This window comes from Diadema antillarum, unplaced genomic scaffold (genome assembly GCF_040938485.1).
Source record: "Diadema antillarum isolate AM-2024a unplaced genomic scaffold, OU_Dant_1.0 seq00001371_RagTag, whole genome shotgun sequence".
Lineage (NCBI taxonomy): Eukaryota > Metazoa > Echinodermata > Echinoidea > Diadematoida > Diadematidae > Diadema > Diadema antillarum.
Window position 1 is genome coordinate 44,107 of NW_027272132.1, and position 23,727 is coordinate 67,833.

The following is a 23,727-nucleotide window of genomic DNA, read 5'->3' on the forward strand; positions in this document are numbered from 1 at the left end:
CTTGTTTTCTAAGAAGGGACGGCGAAAAGCAATTACCATCAAAAAGACATATCTTCCTTTGAGAGTGACGAGTCATGATACAATGCCACATGAATCAATTGTCTTCCTATCTGTGAGGCAGCTCCAGTTTAGCACATACTTCAAACATTTCTGAGTGGCGGCATGAGACATGGGATCAAAGGGAATGAGACTGTTGTTATTCTATTTCTCAAACCTTGTTGGTGAGAGAAACACCTCCTTGTTCCAAGCATATGCGTGCATTACACACAGCTGTATACACCTGTGTACACGTACTCGTGTGCACTTTACGTGGCGCGCGTCTTTTCAGAAACTGGAAACGCATGGTTGCGTAACCGCAGTAGGGGCGATCTAAAGCCCAGCTCACACCTTTGCGGTTTTAGCTGCGTATAGCTGCGTTAGCCGAACGTAGCCTTAAAGCAGCCTAACGCAGCGCTCCGCGGCAAAATATTTTGTAGCAGTCACATTGTTGCGTTGTACCTCGTATATTTTTTTTACAAAATGATTGCCTACGGTTGCCTTAGGTTGCTTTTCACCTCGCTCCAGCTCGCTTTTGCTCGTAACAGTACGATTCAATACGAAGATTGCTCGCCCAGTTGCGCGTGTACCTCGTTCGCCACTCGTTCGTTGCTCGCTAGCATCTCGCACTAGCTCGCTAGCAGCTCGCATTAGCTCGTTTCTCCTCGTTTCACTGCTCATCCACTCGACTGTTGCTCGTTCCTGCTCGATCCGGTGCGTATCAGTTCGCCCTGCTGCGTATAAGCTCGTAGAGAGTTGCACTGGTATATAAATTGTTAACATTTTACAGTGGGGGGGGGGGGGCACACAAAGGACTTTTTGGTTCAAATTCTTCTAAAAGCACCAAATTTGGTACAAATGTTGCCAAAACCCTATATACTATTTCAATTTTTGATGGGCGCCAAGAAGGGTGCCCTCCGGCCATATTGACCTAATCCAATATGGCCGTCATCTGAAATTCAAAAGTCACTTGCATTGTTTAAAAAGGTAAACATTTCACAGTCATTTTCCAAATCTGTATTATAGGGTTTCTGGGTCAATGAAATCGATTCTGATGTTATTTTCATGGTCTGAAGTAAACTTTTCCTTATAGGGTCACCCTAAATGTCGCTTTGGGTCAAGACATTGTTTTCATTACAGGTTATTTCAAAATGGCTTGCCTATGGTCACTATAGCAGGAATGACAACCTTGCTAATTACCTGCAGCTGTTGAGGACTGAACAGAGCATATTACTGTGTTAAAAAAATACTTTTCAGCGATATACATTGTGTGGTAATACAATTCGAGAAAAAAAAAGATTTTCCACAAAACCTACAATAACAGCAGGAAACACAGTTTGAGGTGTTATCAAAAACTGATATGTTTGGATCTGATGTTGCTGAAAGAACACAATCATTACAACAACTTCATGATTTGATAAGCAATTTGTGTTTCTCATGTCAACTAAATGAATTTCAATCAAATCTAACTAGATTTTGTTTTCGCAGATATATACGCAGTCATAGCGAGCAAAAGCGAGCAGCATCGAACGGGAACGAGGATGAACGAGGTAAGGCGAGGATGAACGAGGGGGAGCGAGCGACGGACGAGCTAGATTCGCAATGTAGCGAGCTACATCCGCAATGGTCCTTGCAAATGCGAGCACAGTACCAGGAACAGCGTGTGCTGATGCGAGCCAAAGCGAGGTAATGCGAATGAAAGCGAGGCTATGCGAGGTGAAGCGAGCAGGTATCGCAACCATACGTAGCGAAACGCAATTCAAAGTAAAGCTGCGTTGGCCTGCGTTCAGCAGCTCGTTGTTGCTCGTACCTTGCTCGTCCTTGCTCGCATTTGCTGGTTGCCCCTCGTCTTAGCTCGTATGGATTTCGATCTTGCGTTCAGTTGCGGATGTTTGAAAAAATTTCAAACTAGCGAGCTAGAACGCAAAGCCTCTGCGTTAGTCTGCGTATTGACCTCGTATTAGCTCGCTTCATTGCGTAGTGCTGCGTTGGGCTGCGTTAGACTGCGTTCTGGCAATACGCAGCTGAACGCAAGCTCGAAACGCAAAGGTGTGAGCTAGGCTTTAAGGGCTTTCAAAACAGCTTTGCGTTTATCAACTTCGAAAGGCTTTTAGGCTGCGTTCACATAGAAGTATTCGGTATTCGGTATTCGGTATTCGGTACTCGGTATTCGCTATTCGAGCACCGAATACACCATCACCCGCACCGTCAACTCACCATCCCATGCAGTGAGGATTTCTTCCTCCTACATCCCAGCAAATCTTATTAACAATTTCTAAACTGCATCAGAATGTCAGTCTACATGCTTATTTTCGCTAAAGGGCAAATCCAGACCAAAAGTGTCATTATTTCATAAACGAGAGACGGTATACGCTGCAAGAAAATCGAACAAGCTCGATTCCCACTTTGCTATACTTTTCGCAGCTATTTGGTACTATCGAATAGTGCCCTCCTATGTGAATCGGTGTGAGGAAATCCTATCGTTCGATTCAAGCTATTTGCGTGCCCTCGAAAAACGAGCCCGAATACCCGAATAGTATACTTCTATGGCTGCGTTTATCAACTTTCCCCAGTTTAAACGACTTTTGAAAGCCCTTTCGATAGCCCTTTCGATAGCCCTTTCCATAGCCCTTTCGAAAGCCCTTTCCATAGCCCTTTCGAAAGCCCTGTCCACTCCCTGTACTATTGATGTGCCGCTTGTTTTCGTCGGCTGCGTTTATCAACTTTCGATAGCCCTTTCCATAGCCCTTTCCATAGCCCTTTCGAGAGCCCTTTCAAAAGCCCTGACTGCCTGTACTATTAATGTGCCGCTTGTTTTCTAAGAAGGGACGGCGAAAAGAAATTACCATCATAAAGACATATCTTCCTTTGAGGGTGGGGAGTCATGATACAATGCCACATGAATCAATTGTCTTCCTATCTGTGAGGCAGCTCCAGTTTAGCACATACTTCAAATATTTCTGAGTAGCGGCATGAGACATGGGATCAAAGGGAATGAGACTGTTGTTACTTTATTTCTCAAACCTTGTTGGTGAGAGAAACACCTCCTTGTTCCAAGCATATGCGTGCATTACACACAGCTGTATGTATACACCTGTGTACACGTACTCGTGTGCACTTTACGTGGCGCGCGTCTTTTCAGAAACTGGAAACGCATGGTTGCGCAACCTAGTAGACGGCGAGTTGTCACAATATTGGGGTGTTCTTAAAATTTTCTGTAGATTTTGATTTTTTGTGCTATTTCCCCTATTTTGGGGGTGCTGAACACGAATCCACTTGTTGCCATTTTTCTAACCGACGTCTTCACCCGTTGCCATGGCAACGCATTATTTTCCTTAAAAGAACATGCATTCTTCATTAAAAATCATAAAAACATGATGTAAACACCAAAATATGTCATTATACATCATTTTTAATTAGACTTGAGAAAGACTAAAATTTTCAGAATGTCATGGTTACCTTATAGCATTGACGGTTACCATGGCAACAACTATTTATAAAGAAAAACCATATTTTTAATGAAAAAGCAAGAAAACATGACAAGATTGAGTGGAATATTTATCATAAATTACTATCTACATTATAAGCTTATTTTTCCACTATGTTAATTTCACATCATTTTCGTTGCTATAGCAACAACATGACTAAAGCTGCCTTTTAAAGAAAAATAAGCATTGTGATTGAAAGAAAATCAAGAATACGTCCATAGATGATAAATTTCTGTGAGATTTTTAGTGAGATTTTTTGAGCTATTTCCTTTATTTTGCCGGTGTCAAACACGAATCAATCTATTGCCATATTTCTAAATTACATCTTTAGCCGTTGCCATGGCAACAAATTATTTTCTTTGAAATAACATGTATTCTTCATTAAACATCACAAACGCATGCTAAAAACACCAAAATAAGTCAATATAAACGTATCACGCTTCAATTAAATTAAAAATCACAATATCCGACTGCCACAGCAACCTCATAGCAATAACGGTTGCCATGGTAACAGCTATTTTTTTAAAGAAATGATTTTTTTCGTCAAAAAGCATGAAAAGATGGAAAGTTTGAGTAGCATACTCATTACAAATTGCTATGATAATCATCAGCTTTTTTTCACTACGTTCATGCCACATTATTATCGTTGCTATGGCAACAACTTTTTTTCCCTAGAAAGGAGAAGTATCCCATTGAAAGAAAAACTAGATAAATAAATGATCAACTTTTGTTTATTATAATTATATTACAATTCTTTATTATTACCTTTAAAAGAATGTGTATTCTTTATTAAAACAATCATAAAAACATGCAGTAAACAACGAAATAAGTCAATCTAAACATCTCTTCAATCAAATTAAAAATCACAATTCTTATAACGCCATGGTAACCTCATAGCAAAGATGGTTGCCATGGTAACAACTATTTTAAAGAAAGTATTGATACTTTCATGAAAAAGCAAGAAAATGCGACAAGATCGGGTGGAATATTGATTACTAACTACTATCATGACTATCACCTCTTTCCCATTATGTTCATTTCACTTCCTTTTTCGTTGCTATAGCAACAACATAACAAAAACTGCCTTTTAAAGAAAAAAATAGGTATTTCAATTAACAGGAAAGTAAGAATGAAGTAAATCCATAGATAATACATTTCTGTAAGAGTTAGATTTTTTGTGTTCTCTCCCTTATTTTGGGAGTGCCGTACACGAATCCACCTGTTGCCATATTTCTAATTGACATCTTTAGCCGTTGCCATGGCAACAAATTTTTTTAAAAAAGAACATGTATTCCTCATTAAACATTATAAAAACTTACTGTAATTTCCAACAGATGTCAATATGAACATATTTCTCTGATTAAATTAAATATCACAATTTCCAAATATCACAGCTACCTCATAGTGATGACGGTCACCATGGTAACAGCTATTTTTAAAAGAAAATAATGATTTTTTTTAAATCAAAAAGCATGAAATCATGAAAAGATTGATTGAAAAAGTTATTCCATTACCAGTTAGGGTCTAACTATGATTGTCAGCTTTTTTTTTTTACTGTGCTAATCTCACATTATTATCGTTGCTATAGCAAAAACATGAGGAAAACTTTCTTTCATAGAAAGAAGAACTGTTTCATTAAAAAGGAAAGAAAGAATAAAATAAACAAGTGATCAATTTCTGAAAAGTTAAATCTTTTGTGCTTTTCATCTCTTTTGGGGATGGTGAACAGGAATGCACCTGTGCGTGGTCATTTTTTAAAATGATGTCTTCAGACGTTGCCATGGCAACAAATTATTTTCTTTAAAAGAACATGTGTTCTTCTTTAAACATTATGAAAACGTGCTGTTAACACCAAAATGTGTCAAGATAAACATGTCTCTTTAGTTTAGTGAAACATCACGATTTTTCAATTTCATGGTTACCTCATAGCAATGACAGTTGTCATTGTAATAACAATTTATTATGAAAAACATAAAAATGACAAGATTGAGTAACATATTTATAACAAATTACTGTCAGTTCTTTTTTTTTCACTGTAGTCATCCCACTTCGTTCTTGTTGCTATAGAATTAACATGAGAAAACTGCCTTTTAAATAAAAAAATTAACGTTAGTCATTAGATAAGGAAGGAAAGAATACACTTAACAAAAAACAAATGAGTAAAAACACAAAAGCTTAGTCAGCTTCCTGAATTTCTGATCACATTGCACCTTTAAAACCTTAAATATCCGTGACAAAAGTTAATATTTAACATGGTTGCCATGGAAATGCATCAATTTTTGTAGAAAAAAAACTTCAAGAAAAAAATGTGAAATTATGGCCTAACCTTTGAAGTATTACGAATGAGCAAGACTATAAGCCATCTGTTCACATCATTTCTGTTCCTATATCGCAACAACATGAGGAATAGATTTTTTTTAAACTATAGATATACCCAGGAAACATAAAATTCAAATAATAAGCAATACAAATGTCTAAAAACCTCCCCAAAAGTTCCAATTTTCTCGTCATGATGTACTCTGTTTCATCATTAATGTCTCCAAGACATTTGATAACCTTAAATGACTATGATACCTCCTCTATAGTAATTTCCAACAGATTGCTATAGGACTTTAATCCTTAAAAAAACATTTTTCTCATATTATTGCTATGGAAACAGAAATGATGTGGAATGAACGTTGTGAAAACAAAAGCTGATAGTAATTTGTAATGAATATGGTACTCAATCTTGTCATTTTTTCAATTGTTTTTCATTAAAATTTCAGTATTTTCTTTTATAGAATTGTTACTATGGCAGCTGTCATTGCTATGAGGTATCAATGTAATTGTAATAAAGGATTGTTTTTATTAATTGAGGAAAATGTATATAATGACATATTTTCGCCTTAACAACATGTTTTATGATGTTAATGAAAAACACATGTTCTTTTAAAGAAAATAATTTGTTGCCATGGTAACGGCTGAACACATCATTTAGAAAAGTTGCCATAGGTGGATTCCTTTTCAGCATTCCCAAAAGAGTAAAAAAAAAAGGGCCGAAAAATTAAACTCTACAAAAATTGATTATTTTTATTTATCTAGCTTTTCTGTTACTGGGGTACTTCTCCTTTCTAGGGAAAAAAAGTTGCTGCCATAGCAACGATAATAATGTGGCATGAACGTAGTGAAAAAAGCTGATAATTATCATAGCAATTTGTAATGAGTATGCTACACAAACTTTTCATCTTTTCATGCTTTTTGATGAAAAAAAATCATTTTCTTTTAAAAATTAGCTGTTACCATGGCAACCGTTATTGCTATGAGGTTGCTGTGACAGTCGGAAATTGTGACTTTTAATTTGATTGAAGCGTGATACGTTTATATTGACTTATTTTGGTGTTTTTAGCATGCGTTTGTGATGTTTAATGAAGAACACATGTTATTTCTAAGAAAATAATTTGTTGCCATGGCAACGGCTAAAGATGTCATTTAGAAATGTGGCAATAGGTCGATTCGTGTTTGGCACCGACAAAATAAAGGAAATAGCTCAAATATCTCACTATACAGAAATTTATCATCTATGGACGTATTCTTGCTTTTCTTTCAATCGCAATGCTTATTTTTCTTTAAAAGGCAGCTTTTGTCATGCTGTTGCTATAGCAACGAAAATGATGTGAAATTAACAGTGGAAAAAAAGCTGATAATCTAGATAGTAATTTATGACAAATATTCCACTCAATCTTGTCATGTTTCCTTGCTTTTTCATGAAAAATATGATTTTTCTCTATAAATAGTTGTTGCCATGGTAACCGTCATTGCTATAAGGTAACCATGACATTCTGAAAATTGTATTCTTTCTCAAGTGTAATTAAAAAGGATTTATAATGACATATTTTGATGTTTACATCATGTTTTTATGACTTTTAATGAAGAATGCATGTTCTTTTAAGGAAAATAATGCGTTGCCATGGCAACGGGTGAAGATGTCGGTTAGAAAAATGGCAACAAGTGGATTCGTGTTCAGCACCCCCAAAATAGGGGAAATAGCACAAAAAATCAAAATCTACAGAAAATTTTAAGAACATTACAACTCGCCGTCTACTAACCGCAGTATAGGGCGACCTAAAGGGCTTTCAAAACAGCTTTGCGTTTATCAACTTCAAAAGGCTTTTACAAACAGGTTTCTGATAACCTGTTTAGGAAACCTGTTTGGATCGTCACAAATTTCGGGCTTTCGAAAAGGCTTTCCTAAAGGGCTTTCAAAACAGCTTTGCGTTTATCAACTCGTGAAAATTCCTTGAAAGCTGTTTGGATAACCTGTTTCTGCCGAGAAAGGAGAGTTGATAAACGCACCCTTTCGTAAAAGGCTTTCCTAAGGCTGCGTTCACATAGAAGTATACTATTCGGGTATTCGGGCTCGTTTTTCGAGGGCACGCGAATAGCTTGAATCGAACGATAGGATTTCCTCACACCGGTTCACATAGGAGGGCACTATTCGAAAGTACCGAATAGCTGCGAAAAGTATAGCAAAGTGGGAATCGAACTTGTTCGATTTTCTTGCAGCGTATACCGTCTCTCGTTTATGAAATAATGATACTTTTGGTCTGGATTTGCCCTTTAGCAAAAATAAGCATGTAGACTGACATTCTGATGCAGTTTAGAAATTGTTAATAAGATTTGCTGGGATGTAGGAGGAAGAAATCCTCACTGCATGGGATGGTGAGTTGACGGTGCGGGTGATGGTGTATTCGGTGCTCGAACAGCGAATACCGAATACCGAATACCGAATACCGAATACCGAATACCGAATACTTCTATGTGAACACAGCCTTAAGGGCTTTCAAAACAGCTTTGCGTTTATCAACTCGTAAAAATTCCTTGAAAGCTGTTTGGATAAACACAGCCTTAGTGTCCACTTCAGTAATTACCCATTTGTGACACAAAACCTGTAATATTTTAAGGTTTACTGCTTCCAATCAGTGGTGCTTATTCACCGGCATTTGAGTTTGAAAAGATACCTCTCGCTCAGCCAAGTAAGACCGAAATGAGGGAAACGGTTCTACAGTCAATGACGATACACAACCATCATTGTCAGTGGCGGCGGTGATGACGGGATCAAAGAAATTTCTCCGTTAATAGTCCATGTGTGTAAAGCCCGGTCACACAGCGCTTTGCGACTTAATCACGGCCAAAACACGTCAAAAAGTGGTCTATCGTGCAGCAGACGATGTTGTTCGTGTTGATATCGAGTTTAAGACGAGCTACGGTCGATTTATAGGCCTATACGTGGCAGGACGCGGGGAAAAATCGAAACGGCGTCGGACGCGGTAAAAAAATTTGAACTGCTCAAAACTTTATTCCGCGGACAACCACGAGCGGCACATGTGGTAAAGACGTGCAAAACACGTGAAACACACGTGATAATCCGTGTTCCGGCAGTGATTAAAACTTGGGGAGACGCGGTAAGAAGTGGGCAAAGACGCGAAAGTTAAGCGGTCTGTCACGGGCAGAGCACGGTCATCTGATGCGTGTTATAACGGGAAATATAGCGTGTGTTTAGCGGCTTATCACTGACAAATGGATTTTCCGCGTACATACACGTGGCTGGACGTGGTTAGCCGTGCGTAGGCAGTGCTTCAGCAGTGGAACAGCCGCCAACGGCCATACCCCGTACAAAGCACGGCCAAACCAAATTATTGACCAAAAAATTACCACTAACGACCACGTCCACCAGATTTTCATAACTGTTTGTACGTGATTTAGACACGGATCGAGTGCTGTGTGACCGGGGCTGTAGGTCCATATCACTGATCTCGTTGTAATTTCATTTTCACTATTGTATCACAACACACAAACAACATTCATAGCGGACATGCCAAGGTTAGGGAGCAGTTTAAAGCGAGATTTTTGCAATGTCTTTCGTTAATCATAATAAAACAGAGCCGCCAAGTTTCACAGATTCTGCAGAACGCTTCCTGAAAGCAGGGAGGGCATTTGCCCCGCCCCTACGGAAATGTTGGGGGCAGACAAATCATTTTGTCCGCCAAGCAATTCCCGAGATGAGGACAAATCTCGAAGTTTCTTTATGGAAAATTGTCCAACTATACCGCTAAAGCGGGGTTCCCACTATCGCACGATCTATTACGTCCGACACGATTGGACATTCGTAACTGATCGTGGAAGTTTCGTTGAACTCGTCTGAAATTTCATGTTTGGATACGAGGTTATGCGAGTCAATACGTGTTGCTTCGCTCGGATGCGATATGGTCACGATTGGTCTATTTCAAGCAATATGATCTGTTACGATCTGGTCTCCGGTACAAATACGGTCAGATGGGATTGTCCCGATTGAGTCCATGATTAGTTCCGATCTACCACTATCATTACGATCGGGATCCCCGATTTGGTGCGTGCAGCTACGTTCTGATACGTTCCAATACGAATACCGCGAACCAATGCGGGCTGTTGAGATAAGATTCAATTCAATTCAAAGTTTATTTCATTTTTCGACAAAACATATGTTTCACTTCTTTTGATAACAGAGAATAAGGTAAATAGAACATAGTGAAATGATAAAGACTGTACAACAATTGAGGACCTATAGTAATCATATATTGTATAGTAAAAAAGAAACAGAAGTGATCGAAGTGAAGTACATGTATACCGTTGCTTAAAGTGCGAAAAATGGAGGGACCCACTAAAAAGACAGAGCTTGTAGTGTGTGGGCCCCTCTGAAAAAGAACATTGATGGAATCGAATCATCATAGATACAAAAGATAACAAAGTGGAAGAAGTCTGGAAGCCCACTGAAAATTAGATTACCAGATATACACTTTCATAGACGCGAACAAACATGAAACAGCACTAAACAACGAGACAACTACTGAAAAAAAGGTTGTACAAGACAAAACGGGATGGACAAGACTGACAAACTGAAGACAAAATAGCAGACAAGAATGCACAACAGAAACAGAAACAGATCAACAGAAACAGCGATCTTCGGCAGAAGCATGCCAAGAGAATCAGAAGATATAGTTGTAAGGGAAAAGTAATATTTTGACGCCTGAAAAAAGATAAGAAAATAGAAAATAGAGGGACGTGTGAACAGGAGTAACATACGGAAAGTCAACTTCAAGACGCTATGGGCAAAATGGCATAGGTGACAACATTGCGAACATCCAGGAAAAAGATACCATTAATTCTTCGAAGAGGGGACAAAGTGAGCAGGTAAGTATAATTCTGAGAAAAAAGGCCAAATGGTTAATTCGGTATTGTAGAGTCATACGATTGCAATAAAAAAGACTTCAGTCTCCTCTTGAAAGAATATATGGATGGAGCGTTTTTTATGTCTTGATTCAAAGAATTCCAATAATTTGGGCCTACATAAATAAGTGTGTTTTTAGCAAAAATCGTTCTTAAAAGAAGCAAATGAAATTCATTGGAACGCCTAGTAGGATATTCATGAAATGATTGATTTTTGAGGAACATAGAGTCAAAAATAGACGGAAGCAAGTTATTACAATACTTTTACATAAATTGCCCTAAATTAAACAAAAACAAATCTGCAATTTTTAAGAGCTTGTTGGAGGTAAACAACATATTTGTATGAGAACGTATAGGGGAATAACAGATAACACGGAGAGCTTTCTTTTGTAAGAGGAACACTCTCTCTAATAAATTCTGATGCGTGTTGCCCCAAACTAATATTCCATAATTAAGATGAGGCAATATTAACGACGAATATAGCATAAGTAATGATTATTGTGGAATATGAAATTTCAATTTATTTACAATGCCTATATTACGTGAAATTATATTGCAGACATTATCAACATGTGATTTCCAGGAAAGTTTTTCATCCGCAATGACACCCAAAAATTTGATATGTGAGACTCTTTGTAGATGAGAGTCATCTAATACTATATTTGAACTTAAACTATCAACAATATTACTAAAAAGCATATATTTCGTTTTTTGAGCATTCAGTGATAGCCTGTTGGCCCTGACCCAGTTTGTCACTTTTTTCAATTCAATGTTAATTTTATGAACAAGAAAATCAATATCATTATGGGCAAAAAATACATTAGTGTCATCTGCAAAATGAATAAAAGAGAGGTACAAAATGAATAAAAGAGATACTATATCTTTCACGATCGGAATCAAAAGTGACCCCATTTAAGGTGCGATTGGACCCGAATGGGAATATTATAGTCCGGCAGACGATGGATATAATTGTTTTTAACTTCTGCAGAGTGATTTATTTAGGCCTACTATCCACAACCATTGATGATGGCAAGGGTTGACAGGTTGAGGATGACGACGACATGACCTTTGCAGTATTGCGAATGAAAATTACGTTATCATCAGAGAGAAAGCATCACCTAGACCAGCCACAACCTCAGATAGTCACTCCTGTAATTCAACCGAAAGAAATCAATAGATTATTGAATCGACGTGCTCATCCTCCCCCCCCCCCCCCCAAAAAAAGAAAACAAATGAATACACAAGATCAGATCATTGCCCCATCTTCTCCAGAAAAAAAAAAAAGATCAAGACAAATGTTTTCACCTTTCTTTGAAATACATGAAGAAAATATGATGAAATTGAAAGGATAAGATCTTTTTGAACGCTAACATAATAAGTGTTATATAAGCTCAATATAAGAAAGTTGGCCGAACTGATAGCATTGCTTGTGTATTTGATTTCATATTCGCATAGTATGTATCATTATGCATTCTATTTCAAAATGTCGCTATCTCATGGGGCATTGAAAGTTTGGTTGGTTTGGCTTGATTTATTGTTTCATTTAACAGCGTTTAACAAAACCACCATACACGCACAGCAGAAAGGTAACTCCCTTTAAATAATGTCACTTTTTAATAAAAAAAAAGTTTTAAGCAAAATTATTTCGCAAGGGTATTGCTACACTTGACTAACTTCTATGTGAAAAATAATGACAGTGATCTTTATAGTCATGAACGAGTAACCTTACATCAACTACAATGGTCACTTTTCAAAAGTCACAAAAGTTATGTGTATGGGGTATATGTGGAACATTCTGCCTCTGGTGGATGTTTCAGTGGTGTTGTTTCATTGTGCTTTCATTGTGCCAACCCTCCCTATTTCAACCTCGCGGAATACAAAATATATACGATTTGCGAGTAAAATAAGGGCAAATGTGCAAAATAAGCAGAAGGAAAGTGAAAAGGTCGATCCCGATCAACACGATTAAGAAGCACAATTAGAAAAAATTTGCTGCGTTTTGATACGATCCAAGACAATCTGATGCGATGATCACGATCAAAAATTAATCGTGTTAATCGTAGAACATTTTTGAACCGTCCAAAAATTTTCTACGATTAACGCGACTGCCACGATTGACCTCAAGATCTGATACAATCTAATAGGAGCTGATAAGATCACCACGATTGCTTTACGATTAAGACCACGATTTCAATCGTGGCGCCAATCGTGATAGTGGGAACCCCGCTTAACTATACACGGCCCTGTCGCTGTACACAAGTGTAAGTCGCCAGCGCACGGCGTCTGGTCGGGCTACTATACCGCCAGAACTATGCACCGGATCGTTGAATTGCAATCATAAATATGCAAAAGCTCCGCTACCGGGTCCCTTTCGATAGAATTTGTACACTTTTGAGATTGACGTATTTCCTTATTTTATCAAAGAGTGTGCAGCAGATCTTTCACTAACAAAAGCTCCCTCATATGCAGAAGCGTCGATGGAGGGGGGGGGGGGGGGACGGTTCAACCATAAAAGTATTGGGGACGAACATGTCATTTTGCTCCTCCTCGTAACTCCCGAGATGTGGAAATGTTCTTACTCTTATGATAGAAAACTGTCTAAATATTTCACCCAAAGATGGCTGAATTTCAATTCTGAAAATACAAAATTTCCCTCGGGTAAGAGGGGGATAGGCCTAACCCCTTCCATACCCTCCCCTTACAGTCCTTTCTACTTAATACACTTTAGATTGACAGATTTTAAAATGTTTCATCTAAAGTGTGCACCAGGGCCCCGTTGCAAGAAAGTTGCAATCAATTGCAAATAATTGCTAATTTTGAAACAACCATTCTGATTGGCTCAGGGTCTGCCCTATTAAGAAGACATGCATGCAACAATGATTTTGATTGGCCAGTGACAATCAGTTGCAAGTTGCGTTTAAACGCAAAGTTTCTAGCAACGGGGCCCAGGTCTGTTACTTCAGTTTAAAAGAATGCAAATGTTTCTTTGGTGGGAGGAGATATCTAGATACTTTCAATTAACGGATGGTCCCCCCTAAAAAAAATAGTATACACTTCTGGGATTGAAATTTTCCCAGATTACATCATAAATGTGTTTACGAGATATTTTCATCTGAATTCTAAAAATGCAAAAGCATCCTCGTATGCAGGGGCGTCGATCCTGGAGGACGGGGAGCGCGGACGGGGCAAGAGGGGGAGGGGCAAACATAATTATCATTATGATTCCCGAAATGAGGACAATTTTCTTGCGTTTTTTGATAGAAAACTGGAAGGGTGGTGTTAGCACTCACCCACGCCTTCTCCCTGCTAATGGTTCAATTGTTTGGAATAATTTGTCAAATTCAATTAAGTGTAGTGAGTCTTTAAATCAATTCAAGAGACTTTGTGAGAATCAATTGTTTGATAAACTTGAAGACGAAGAGTAATATGAGACTGGTACAAGACATTTCCTTATTTTCTCTTTTTCTCTTATACCCTTCGTATTTGGCTTGTTTTTAGCATGGTTCTGGCTGATGGTGCTTCTTTGTAAGATCAAACTCGTGTTACTTTATTCAGGGGATCATAGAACAAGCCTCAACAAGCCTCTATTGTGTGTTTTTGTGATTCTTCAACTATTTGTTGTTGTTTTAATGCCTGATGTCGAAATAAACTCAATTCAATTCAACGATAGGTATGTCCACTAATCAAGTAAAAATACCAATAATGGAATCATCATGGCGAAACCGGATCAAAACAAAAAGAGAGTATTTGCAATGGAACACTATCGTATCCTTTTCGACATTCAGTAATTAAGATGAGAAAAGAATTATGTCCTCGATGAGCGCGTAAAACGATGATTTTGGTTGTGTGTATAAAACTAGGATTTCTAGAAAATTTGGATGGAATTCAAATCTTCAGGCTTTTGTGGTATAGGGGGACTACGAAGACATTTTATTTTGTGCTGAATGGTATTCTGCACAGACAAAAACTATGCAGGTAAGCCTTTCGTTTATTCATGTATAGGCCTAATGTTCAGTCCCTTTCAGTACTTACTTGAGTGTTCCAACTCGCAATGTCGATCCAATTAAGTTACCCCTTATTTTAATTGTAATATGGCTTTCATAATGGGATATTACCATTTGAATATGCTTGTCATTCCAAAGCTGCTTCGTAAAGAGAGAGAGAGAGATAGATAACAAAAACAGCATAAACATTCTATTCAGTTTTTTTGTGATGCTACGTCTGAAACACCTCGAGATATCGCAACTCGATCCTTATGAAAAAAAAAAATGTACACAGAAATGAACATTCGAAGCAAGACATATCTTTATTTAGGCAAAGGATCGAACATCCATTAGGATAAATTGGGGGGCTAAATTACGCAGCCCACGAAGCTAACCAAAACATGACGTCAGACAGATAAAAGGGGGCGGGGCCGCTGATGAACCCTCGATATCCCTCCCAGCGCCTTGAATTTACCTACCTCAGAGCTATTGCACACACACGGCATCTGCACTAACAACAAAATGCGTACACTTGGCACGGTAACCTTCGTGAACCCTCAGTTACGAGCCCCGGCCAACCCGACTACACTACCGCTATCTACGGCGGCCAACGGGTAATTGACATTATGTTCATGAGGGAATTGGCTTACGCTGCTGTGTCCACTACTGGAAGCGGGGTTCTCTGTGAAAATTTGGAATCGTAGATACACTGTGCGTCTATTCGCATAGCACGATTTGCCCACAGTCAGAGTTGTGATTTTTCTGACATGGCCGTCGCTAAAGATGTCAAAGAATACTACGGAAAGACGCTATCTTGCAGCGACGATGTCCGCACTTGTAAGCCGTGTATGCTGGAGGATCGCAGCCAGGTCCCGGCTAGCGTGCGGGAAGCTCTCGCCATGGTTCACCCAGAGATTGAGAACACGTACGTAACTCATTACCATGCCGACGCTGAATTAGCCACTTGCTTCACAATATCATACCCATGCGTTCTAAACATGTTGAACTACTAGTATTGTACTAGATCAATGTGCTAATGTAAAATGAAGAGAGAGAATTTAGATTATCTACGATCTAAGGCATAAGCTCGTTGACAAGAATGTCGGGAATATATAATATATCAAGAAGGGTTCAATTCTTCCCTAAGGCTAAACTGTAAAACTGTGCAGAACCAATTACAATAAATTTTCAGTACAACTTTAATATGCTTATAAAATATGGATGGCAAATGCCACGTTCTGCACAAGTGTGTTTGACTGCACACTAGAATGAAACCACATTTACCAAAGAAGACACGTCAGAAATCCCACAGCTGGAAAGGAGGAAAACTGAGGAATGTTTGATATCACTAGATATCACTCCAGAAGATGTACTTTCCAAACTAGAATTACTATCAAAGTACAAGAGTGCAGGGCCAGATGACATTCACCCTTGTGTCTTACATGAGACAGCCGCCTCTGTAAGTACACCCCTCGCAATCATCTTCTCTAAGTCGTTTCATAGTGGGAAGCTCCCATCCGCCTGGAAAATGAGTCATGTTGTTCCAGTACACAAAAAGGGAAGTAAAACTGAAGCAAGTAACTACCGCCCAATAAGTTTAACATCCGTCCCTTGTAAAATCATGGAATCACTCATCAGAGACAAGATAGTTGGAACATATGATGTCAAATAATCTCATCTGTGACTCTCAGCATGGATTTGTGCCTGGTAGGTCATGTGTCACACAACTGCTTAACACCCTTGAAAAGTGGACTGCCCTGCTAGACCAAGGAGACATGGTTGATGTCATTTACCTAGATTTCCAAAAGGCCTTTGACAGCGTTCCGCACCAACGGCTTTTGGCCAAACTTGAAGCATACAACATCTCAGGGAACTTCAAGGCCTGGATAGCAGACTTCCTCAGTGGCAGAAAGCAAAGAGTAACGGTTAATACAGCTAGATCACAATGGTGTAATGTGATGAGCAGAGTCCCTCAAGGAAGTGTATTGGGACCAACATTATTTGTATTGTACATCAATGACCTTCCTGAGGTGCTACACAGTACTGCACGAATCTACGCAGATGACACAAAGGTATTCTGGAGTTGCAGGCCCCTTCCTTATTGCACAACTATTCCGCATCGTTCGCGTTTGAGGATGATGGCTGCAAATTTCCGGCATCGAACAGTGAACTTGTAGTTCCTTTGGAATCTTCAGCATTTTTTCTGTATGTGAGTGGGATTTCATAGAATTTCAGTGACGAAATGTGATTCAAATATGCATAAACATTAACTATGGCGAGGTGCGGGTCACCCAAGTATACATGTGAATGGTATAGAGACTGACTTTCAGTCAAGTAATGGATTTTTTATTCTATGTGTGTAATGTAATGGATTTTTTTTTTTTTTCTGCAGGTATTACGGATGTGGTCTTGTGATGCCGAGTCTGGTGAGGGGGGCAACTATTCTGGACCTTGGCAGTGGAGCGGGGCGGGATTGCTACGCCCTGAGTAAGCTGGTGGGAGCCGATGGTCACGTCACTGGGATCGACATGACAGAAGAACTGGTAATGATCCTCAGTTTCCTCAATCCTTTGATTGGAAGTAATGGCTCATTTTAAAAAATAATAATAATAATTGACTTAATTTCTGTCAGCTGCATGTTATGTATATCTTTCCAGTACTGTCATTTCAAATCTCCACAGTGCTAAATTTGTTCACGTTCTTTTGAATACTTTTTGTTTAAATCTCTTGTAAAACCTACTCAGTGATGAACTGTCATTCCACAGACCGATCCTTGGAAAAGTTCAGACTCACATGTATATTTCTCTATCCAGAGCTCTCAGACCCTTAAATGTTACAATTTCATCTATTTTGATCCCCATCCTAGGGACAAATTTAATCAAGACTCAATCAATCTAAAATAAGTTTGAGCTCAAATTCAGTGGATTGATCCTTTCAGAAGTGTTGAGACTCACATACATTTCTCTATATACAGGCTTGTATAGACCTCTCAGACTCGAAATTGTCGCAAGTTAATCTGTCCTGCAAATTCAAATTAAATTAGTCTCTGCCAGTGGAGGACAATGTCATACATGATGACCTTTTCAGATAATGTCTGAGAACTATGTGAAAAAATGGCTTCAATTCACTGACTGCATTGAATTTAGAGGTTGCAGAATTATGAACTGCATGTGACATTTCATCAGATCATTCAGTAAAGGATAGTAGGCACTTTTTTTTATTTCGTTGGAGTATCATTTCTTGTGTATTACAGACTTGTGAACACTTCATGCAAGACAATTTAGAGAAGTTTATTGAGATTCTGTGATTTTGAGTATTTTCGTCCTGGTAAGTTTAATCATTTAAAATTCATATATTTAATATAAGTATATATATAGACGTATATGTATGTGTACATCGATATATATTTGTATATATAATTCATATGACTGACTTTTCTCTCTGTCTTTTTTTTTTCCATTCTCTTTATTTATCAGTTGGATGTTGCCAAGAAGTTTATAACATATCACCAAGAGAAGTTTGGCTACAGCAAACCCAATGTGGAGTTCCGGCAAGGACTCATCGAAAACTTGAAAGAGGCAGGACTGAATGATAACCAGTTTGACATTGTCATGTGAGTGAGGTCAAAGTTCATATACCAACAATCCAAAGAGGTATAGCATTTCTTTTTTAAGAATTGGGTAGAATCTTATTCAAGTTGTTTATGTTGCTTCTCTTTGCCTTTCGGTAGTCTATCAGGCAAAATGTGTGAAGCATGATATATCATACAAATACTGCTTTGAGGGGCACATTTAAAATTATTTGCCCAGAGGTGATTTCTCTACATTGCTATTGCCAGAGATGAAATCAAGGAGCATAGCACTTTTAAGAAACCATTGAAGGCAAATAGTTTTAACCCTGACTAGAAAAGAAGCAGTCAATATTTGTTCTGTAATCTGCATCCCAGTCACTTTAAGATATCTATGCTATATTACTAAAGCATTAAAGTGAAGTTGTCTTCCTACAAGTCAGAGAAATAGCATAGCATGTAATTCCACAATGGGCAAATATAGATATGCGCTCAAGATGTATACTTGTGGGTATCTAACTCAGCCTAGTCACTAGCTTTTTCTATACTGCCTGGCAGTCGGCTAGTGGTTTCTATGACCGCGCTTGTGAGCAATCAGAGGCCAAGAAGCTCCCAGGATCTCAGAGTTGGGTATATCAATAGATATCCAAAACAAGTATAAAACTTGTAGTCTCTCAGAGTTTACAGTGCATCAATGAAGTTTTGTGATAAATGTCTCTTTGTGATGTAAAAATTCAAGCTCTCATATATTTCAAACTAAGTTGTCTTTGAGGGGTTCTAGGACAATTACCCCCCTGGACAATTACCCCAGACCCTTCCCATGATACTTGCCCTAATTTTAATCCTGAACCTAATCCTAACCCTAATCCTAATCTTAATCCTAATCCTAACTCTAACTCTATCACTAACTGGTGTTTAGCCAGGGAGTAATTGTCCTTGGGGGATAACTGTCCTGATATGCTTCGAGGACTTGCAGCAATCAGAAGTGTGTCTACATCTTCTCTAGATGTTGGCACGTAGGGTTGTTACACTGCACCTTTGAGTTATGTACCTCAGTCTCGTTTGACCTCTGCCCTGTAGATCCAACTGTGTCCTCAGCCTCTCTCCGGACAAGCCGTTCGTCCTGAGGGAGGCTCATCGTGTCCTTCGCCAGGGAGGTGAGCTCTACTTCAGTGACATCTATGTGGGCCAGGATATCCCTATGCGTATCAAAGTGAACAAGGTACTCTGGGGTAAGTTCATGATTATTTGCTGCCTCCTCCACCAACTGGTTATGATTACATACATTTAAAACAGAAGAAAGGATCTAAATGGGCATTGACAAGCATTCCTCTTGTGGAAACTTGAGCCATAGCAATGTGATTAATCATGTTTTTCCTCCAAACAAAATGCCCTCTTATTTTGAGCATATGAGAAAGTGTTCTGTAAATCTCTTATGTGCATATATTTGGAATGCCCAGTGATATCTACCCCCTTCTAAAGAACTTGAGAGTTCCACATTTAATTTTCCTGTTACAGTGAAAGCAAGACTGAATTGTGATATGTGTCCTGTTAGAGCCACCACCGTATCCAATACTGTCCCTTTCATCATTTGACACTTTCTTGTCCTTTCCAATGTTAACTGCACACACATGCATTACTTTGTTAATGTGAGTTACTCCATGTAAACTTCTGCACCCAAAGCTTGCCAAATAATACTAATCTTCTAGATTTTCTAAGACTCAGAATTCTTGCAATTTTATCTAATTACAGTAGAACTGATTTTGATTTACCAGAAGTTTATATTAATTCTACTTATTATGCATTCTGATGTCAATCCTTGTTTTCTGTTGGGGACTTTCATAGTAATACAATATATTTCAAATGACTATCAGTTTTGCTGAATATTGTCATGCTTTGAACATGCTGAAAACATGAAACATTTTTGCTATGTAGGGAGATTTTTATCAATTCCATGCTCTTTTGAACTTTAACAAAGAATATGAGCACATATATATGCAGAGACATCAAACAAGAACAGAAACATTTTTTATGTGTAAAATCAGAAATAAGTGAAGTTCACTTGATCTGGCCCTGAAGAAAAGTTTCCACTTTGCAATACTTCATCATCCAATAATTTTTTTCTGCACTATTGAGTGACAGATGGCCACAAAAAAAAAAAAATGATCTGTTTAAAATGTCCCCTCCATTTTTCCCCCTCCTTCAGGTGAAGGCATGGCTGGCGCCCTCCATTGGCAAGAACTGGTCAGGCTGGCCAAGGAGATTGGGTTTACAACCCCTCGATTGGTCACTGCCCAAGTGGATGAAGTGAATGATGAAGAGCTGCAGGAGATAGTTGGTTTGTTTCTTCCTTTCCATCTTACTTGTCATAATGTCATAATGTGGTATTCGAGTTGCCAACATTGCTGCATAGGTAATACACTGTAATACAACTCTGTGACCTTTCACCCTTACTGTGCTTTGTTCACCGATTGGTGCAGAAATCCTGAAACTGGTACAGTGCAATTCGTCAAGCAACTTTGCAAGTCATGGCCAGATGCATTGGCATTTGAAGGGTTAAGAATGACATTACTTCATTGTAGCCAACATGCATGCAATATTCGATTAGATTCTTGGGCTTTAAAGTTGATGGATAAAGAAAAACAAAGGTACTGGTGAATATGTGCATGTCATGGTTTCCATGATTATACTGAATGCTGCCATGTACGGTAAGTACTTGTTTGTGTTTTGTCTTTGTGCATTTTTACATGCTGTATAGTACACATAATATACTTAATTCTGATGTGATTGTGTGCTAGAAAGATAAAGTAGTTGTGCATGTCATGCAGTGTCTTGTGTATAATTTGTTCAGTGTAAATGATCTGAAGCTCTAGCCACTTGGCAGCTTTCATTGTCTAGCATTCCAAATTCATCTCATAATTTTTATTTAAAAAACAAAAACAAAACATGGATGAAAGAGATTCAATTAGTCATTGCAAATTCACATCCCTTTTTCTATGGAGAGTGAAGAAGTTTTTATTCTTTGCATTCAATGTGATTGCCAGGTGATATTATCTACGTATCAGCAACATACAGACTCTTTAAGTCTTCAGAAGATGCCAGTGACAGTCCTGCGGTGGCGACATATGATGGCTCGCTTCCAGAATACGAAGAATCTCTGCCTTTTGATAAGGAGCATACTTTTGTGGTGAGCCTGTCGAATGATAGTATTTTACTCATGTCAGGGCTACCAACCTTGAGTGAGAGTTTGGAGTGAGACACTTGTGAGGAAACAGAGTGACCAAAGCCAAGAGATCAACAAGGCGGGGCAGGATGGTGTGGAAGAGGGGTGTTCCCCCCCCCCCCCCCTCTTTCACTGTGGGGAGCAATCTGGTGCATATTTTTGTCCGATTACAAATCATACATACAGCCTGTGAGGAAAATCTTGAAACTTTGGACTGGGACATTTGGAATGTCAGAAGAGCAGGGATTTTGGGGACAATTCTCTTTTTAAATTTCTATTTTTGGGATTCAGCATGAGAAATCATCTGAAGTGAGACAGTTAGAATTTGATGCATTTAGTCTCATGCTGATTGCATGAGAGTTAGCAAGCCTGTTATATTACTGTTTTTGTTCTCCTGTAAGAATACATTTCATTTAATGTCAATCTTATGAGTACCTTTCGTAATCTTATCGTTGCTTCTTTATTGTTTTCACTTTTCATGTATATGGCTCTACTATTGTTATTACGTCAGCATTTCCAGGTACCCATTTTACATCTGGGTTGAGAAGAAAGTGGTGGTTGTTATATTGACTGAGGATGTGTGTCCTGAGCAGGACTTACCATGATCTTCTGTTTAAGAACCCAAGGCCTAAACTCTTATACCACTGTCTCACAGAGTTTACCTTTCATTTTCAATACAACAACAGCACCAAGTTTCTATGTGGTTGTTGTGGTGCAGATTAGTTATTGTTTAATGTTTGTACCTGATACGTCTTTTCACAGGCCAATGTTCCACAGACAGTGGATGGTGAGCTAGCATCCATTCTGAAGATATCCAGATACAGCAAAGCCTTCCGAATTGAAGACATCGCCGAAAGTGAAAGAGACTCCCAGGTAAAGTGGCAAAGTTTCTCCTTTCCTTACCTTCTGTGTGTCTTTTTCTCCTCCTCCTCCTCCTCCTCCTCCTCCTCCTCCTCCTCCTCCTCTTCTTCTTCTTTCTCCTCCTCTTCCTCATCCTACTCCTCCTCCTACTCCTTCTACTCTTCTTCTTCCTCCTCCTCTCCCTCCTCCCCCTCCTGCTCCTCCCCTCCTCCTCTTCCTCCTCCCCTCCTCCTCCTTCTCCTCTTCCCTCTTCCCTCTTCCTCCTCCTCCACCTCCACTTCCTCCTCTTATCCTCTTCCTCTGTTCCTCCTTCCCTCCTCCTCTGCACATCTTCTCCTCTACTGCCTTTTTCTTTCCTCCTCCTCCCCTCCTCCTCCTCCTTCCGTTCCTTCCACATTCTTTTCCTCCACCTCCACTGCCTCCTTCTCTTCTCCTCCTCCTCCCATTATCCTACTCCTCCTTCTTTCCCACTTCCTCCTCCTCTACCTCCACTGTCTACTTCTCTTCTTCTCTCTTCCTCCTCCCTTCTCCTCCTCCCACTTCTCTTCCACATCCTCCTCTTCCACAGCCTTCTTCTCTTCTTCTCCTCCCCTCCTCCTCTTCCTCCTCCTCCTCCTTCTTTTCCACATCCTTCTCCTCCACCTCCACTTCCTCCTTCTCCTCCTCCTCCTCAACTACTCATCCTCCTCATTTACAATGAAATTTTCAGAGGGTGTTTGTTTGTTTGTTTGTTTGTTTGTTTGTTTGTTTGTTTCATTTCCATCTGAGGAGATGGCTGGATAGCCCATATTCAGCTGCAATAGCTGGTCTTCCATGGGGTCCAGTTGGATGTGAGGTGGGACCACTTCACCGGGGTAAACACCCTGCTCTTTGCGATGAATGAATGAAGCGGGATCTTTTACGTGCAAGAGTTGTTACTTTCTCATACGCGGGACCTCCATTTTATGTCCTATCCGAGGGACAGAGTGTTTTGCCTCTTGTGTGATGTTCTTGTGCAGTTCTCATTTCATTGATGTTTCAACTTGAAATGCCCTCTCTCCCTTCCTTATGCATCGTTTTCTTTGTACCTTCCACAATATAGGTCATCAAGTCTTGTCCAGTAGACCCATACAAATACATCAAGCAGGACTAATGGAGTGTCATTTCTGTGGTCAATGTCAAGTTTGTCTGGAGTTCGTGTATAAATGCAATGACATAGCATTCATGCCTTCCTGCCGTCAACGTCAGCCACAGGTTGTGACATCTGTGAGAACTCATGACCAAAACTATTCCTCTTTCAAGGTTTTGAAGCACCGTGGAAATAATCAGATAGTGCAATATTATAAA

General features: G+C 39.1%; 1 protein-coding gene across 1 annotated transcript; it reads left to right on the plus strand.

The window, feature by feature from the left end:
- The first annotated feature begins 15,568 nt into the window (after positions 1-15,568).
- Positions 15,569-23,727, plus strand: LOC139708759 (arsenite methyltransferase-like). The gene is made up of 8 exons (XM_071620694.1): positions 15,569-15,674; positions 17,142-17,292; positions 18,226-18,362; positions 19,398-19,549; positions 20,524-20,655; positions 21,362-21,504; positions 22,303-22,413; positions 23,483-23,727. The coding sequence occupies exons 1-8, from the start codon at positions 15,598-15,600 to the stop codon at positions 23,531-23,533; spliced, it is 954 nt and encodes a 317-aa protein (XP_071476795.1). The 5' UTR covers positions 15,569-15,597; the 3' UTR covers positions 23,534-23,727.

Excerpts from the sequence above, each read along its gene's own strand:
- LOC139708759 (XM_071620694.1), top strand. The coding sequence starts at position 15,598 with ATGCTGGAGGATCGCAGCCAGGTCCCGGCTAGCGTGCGGGAAGCTCTC. Across the intron at positions 17,293-18,225 it reads TCGACATGACAGAAGAACTG|TTGGATGTTGCCAAGAAGTT; the intron begins GTAATGATCCTC and ends TTTATTTATCAG. Across the intron at positions 18,363-19,397 it reads AACCAGTTTGACATTGTCAT|ATCCAACTGTGTCCTCAGCC; the intron begins GTGAGTGAGGTC and ends TCTGCCCTGTAG.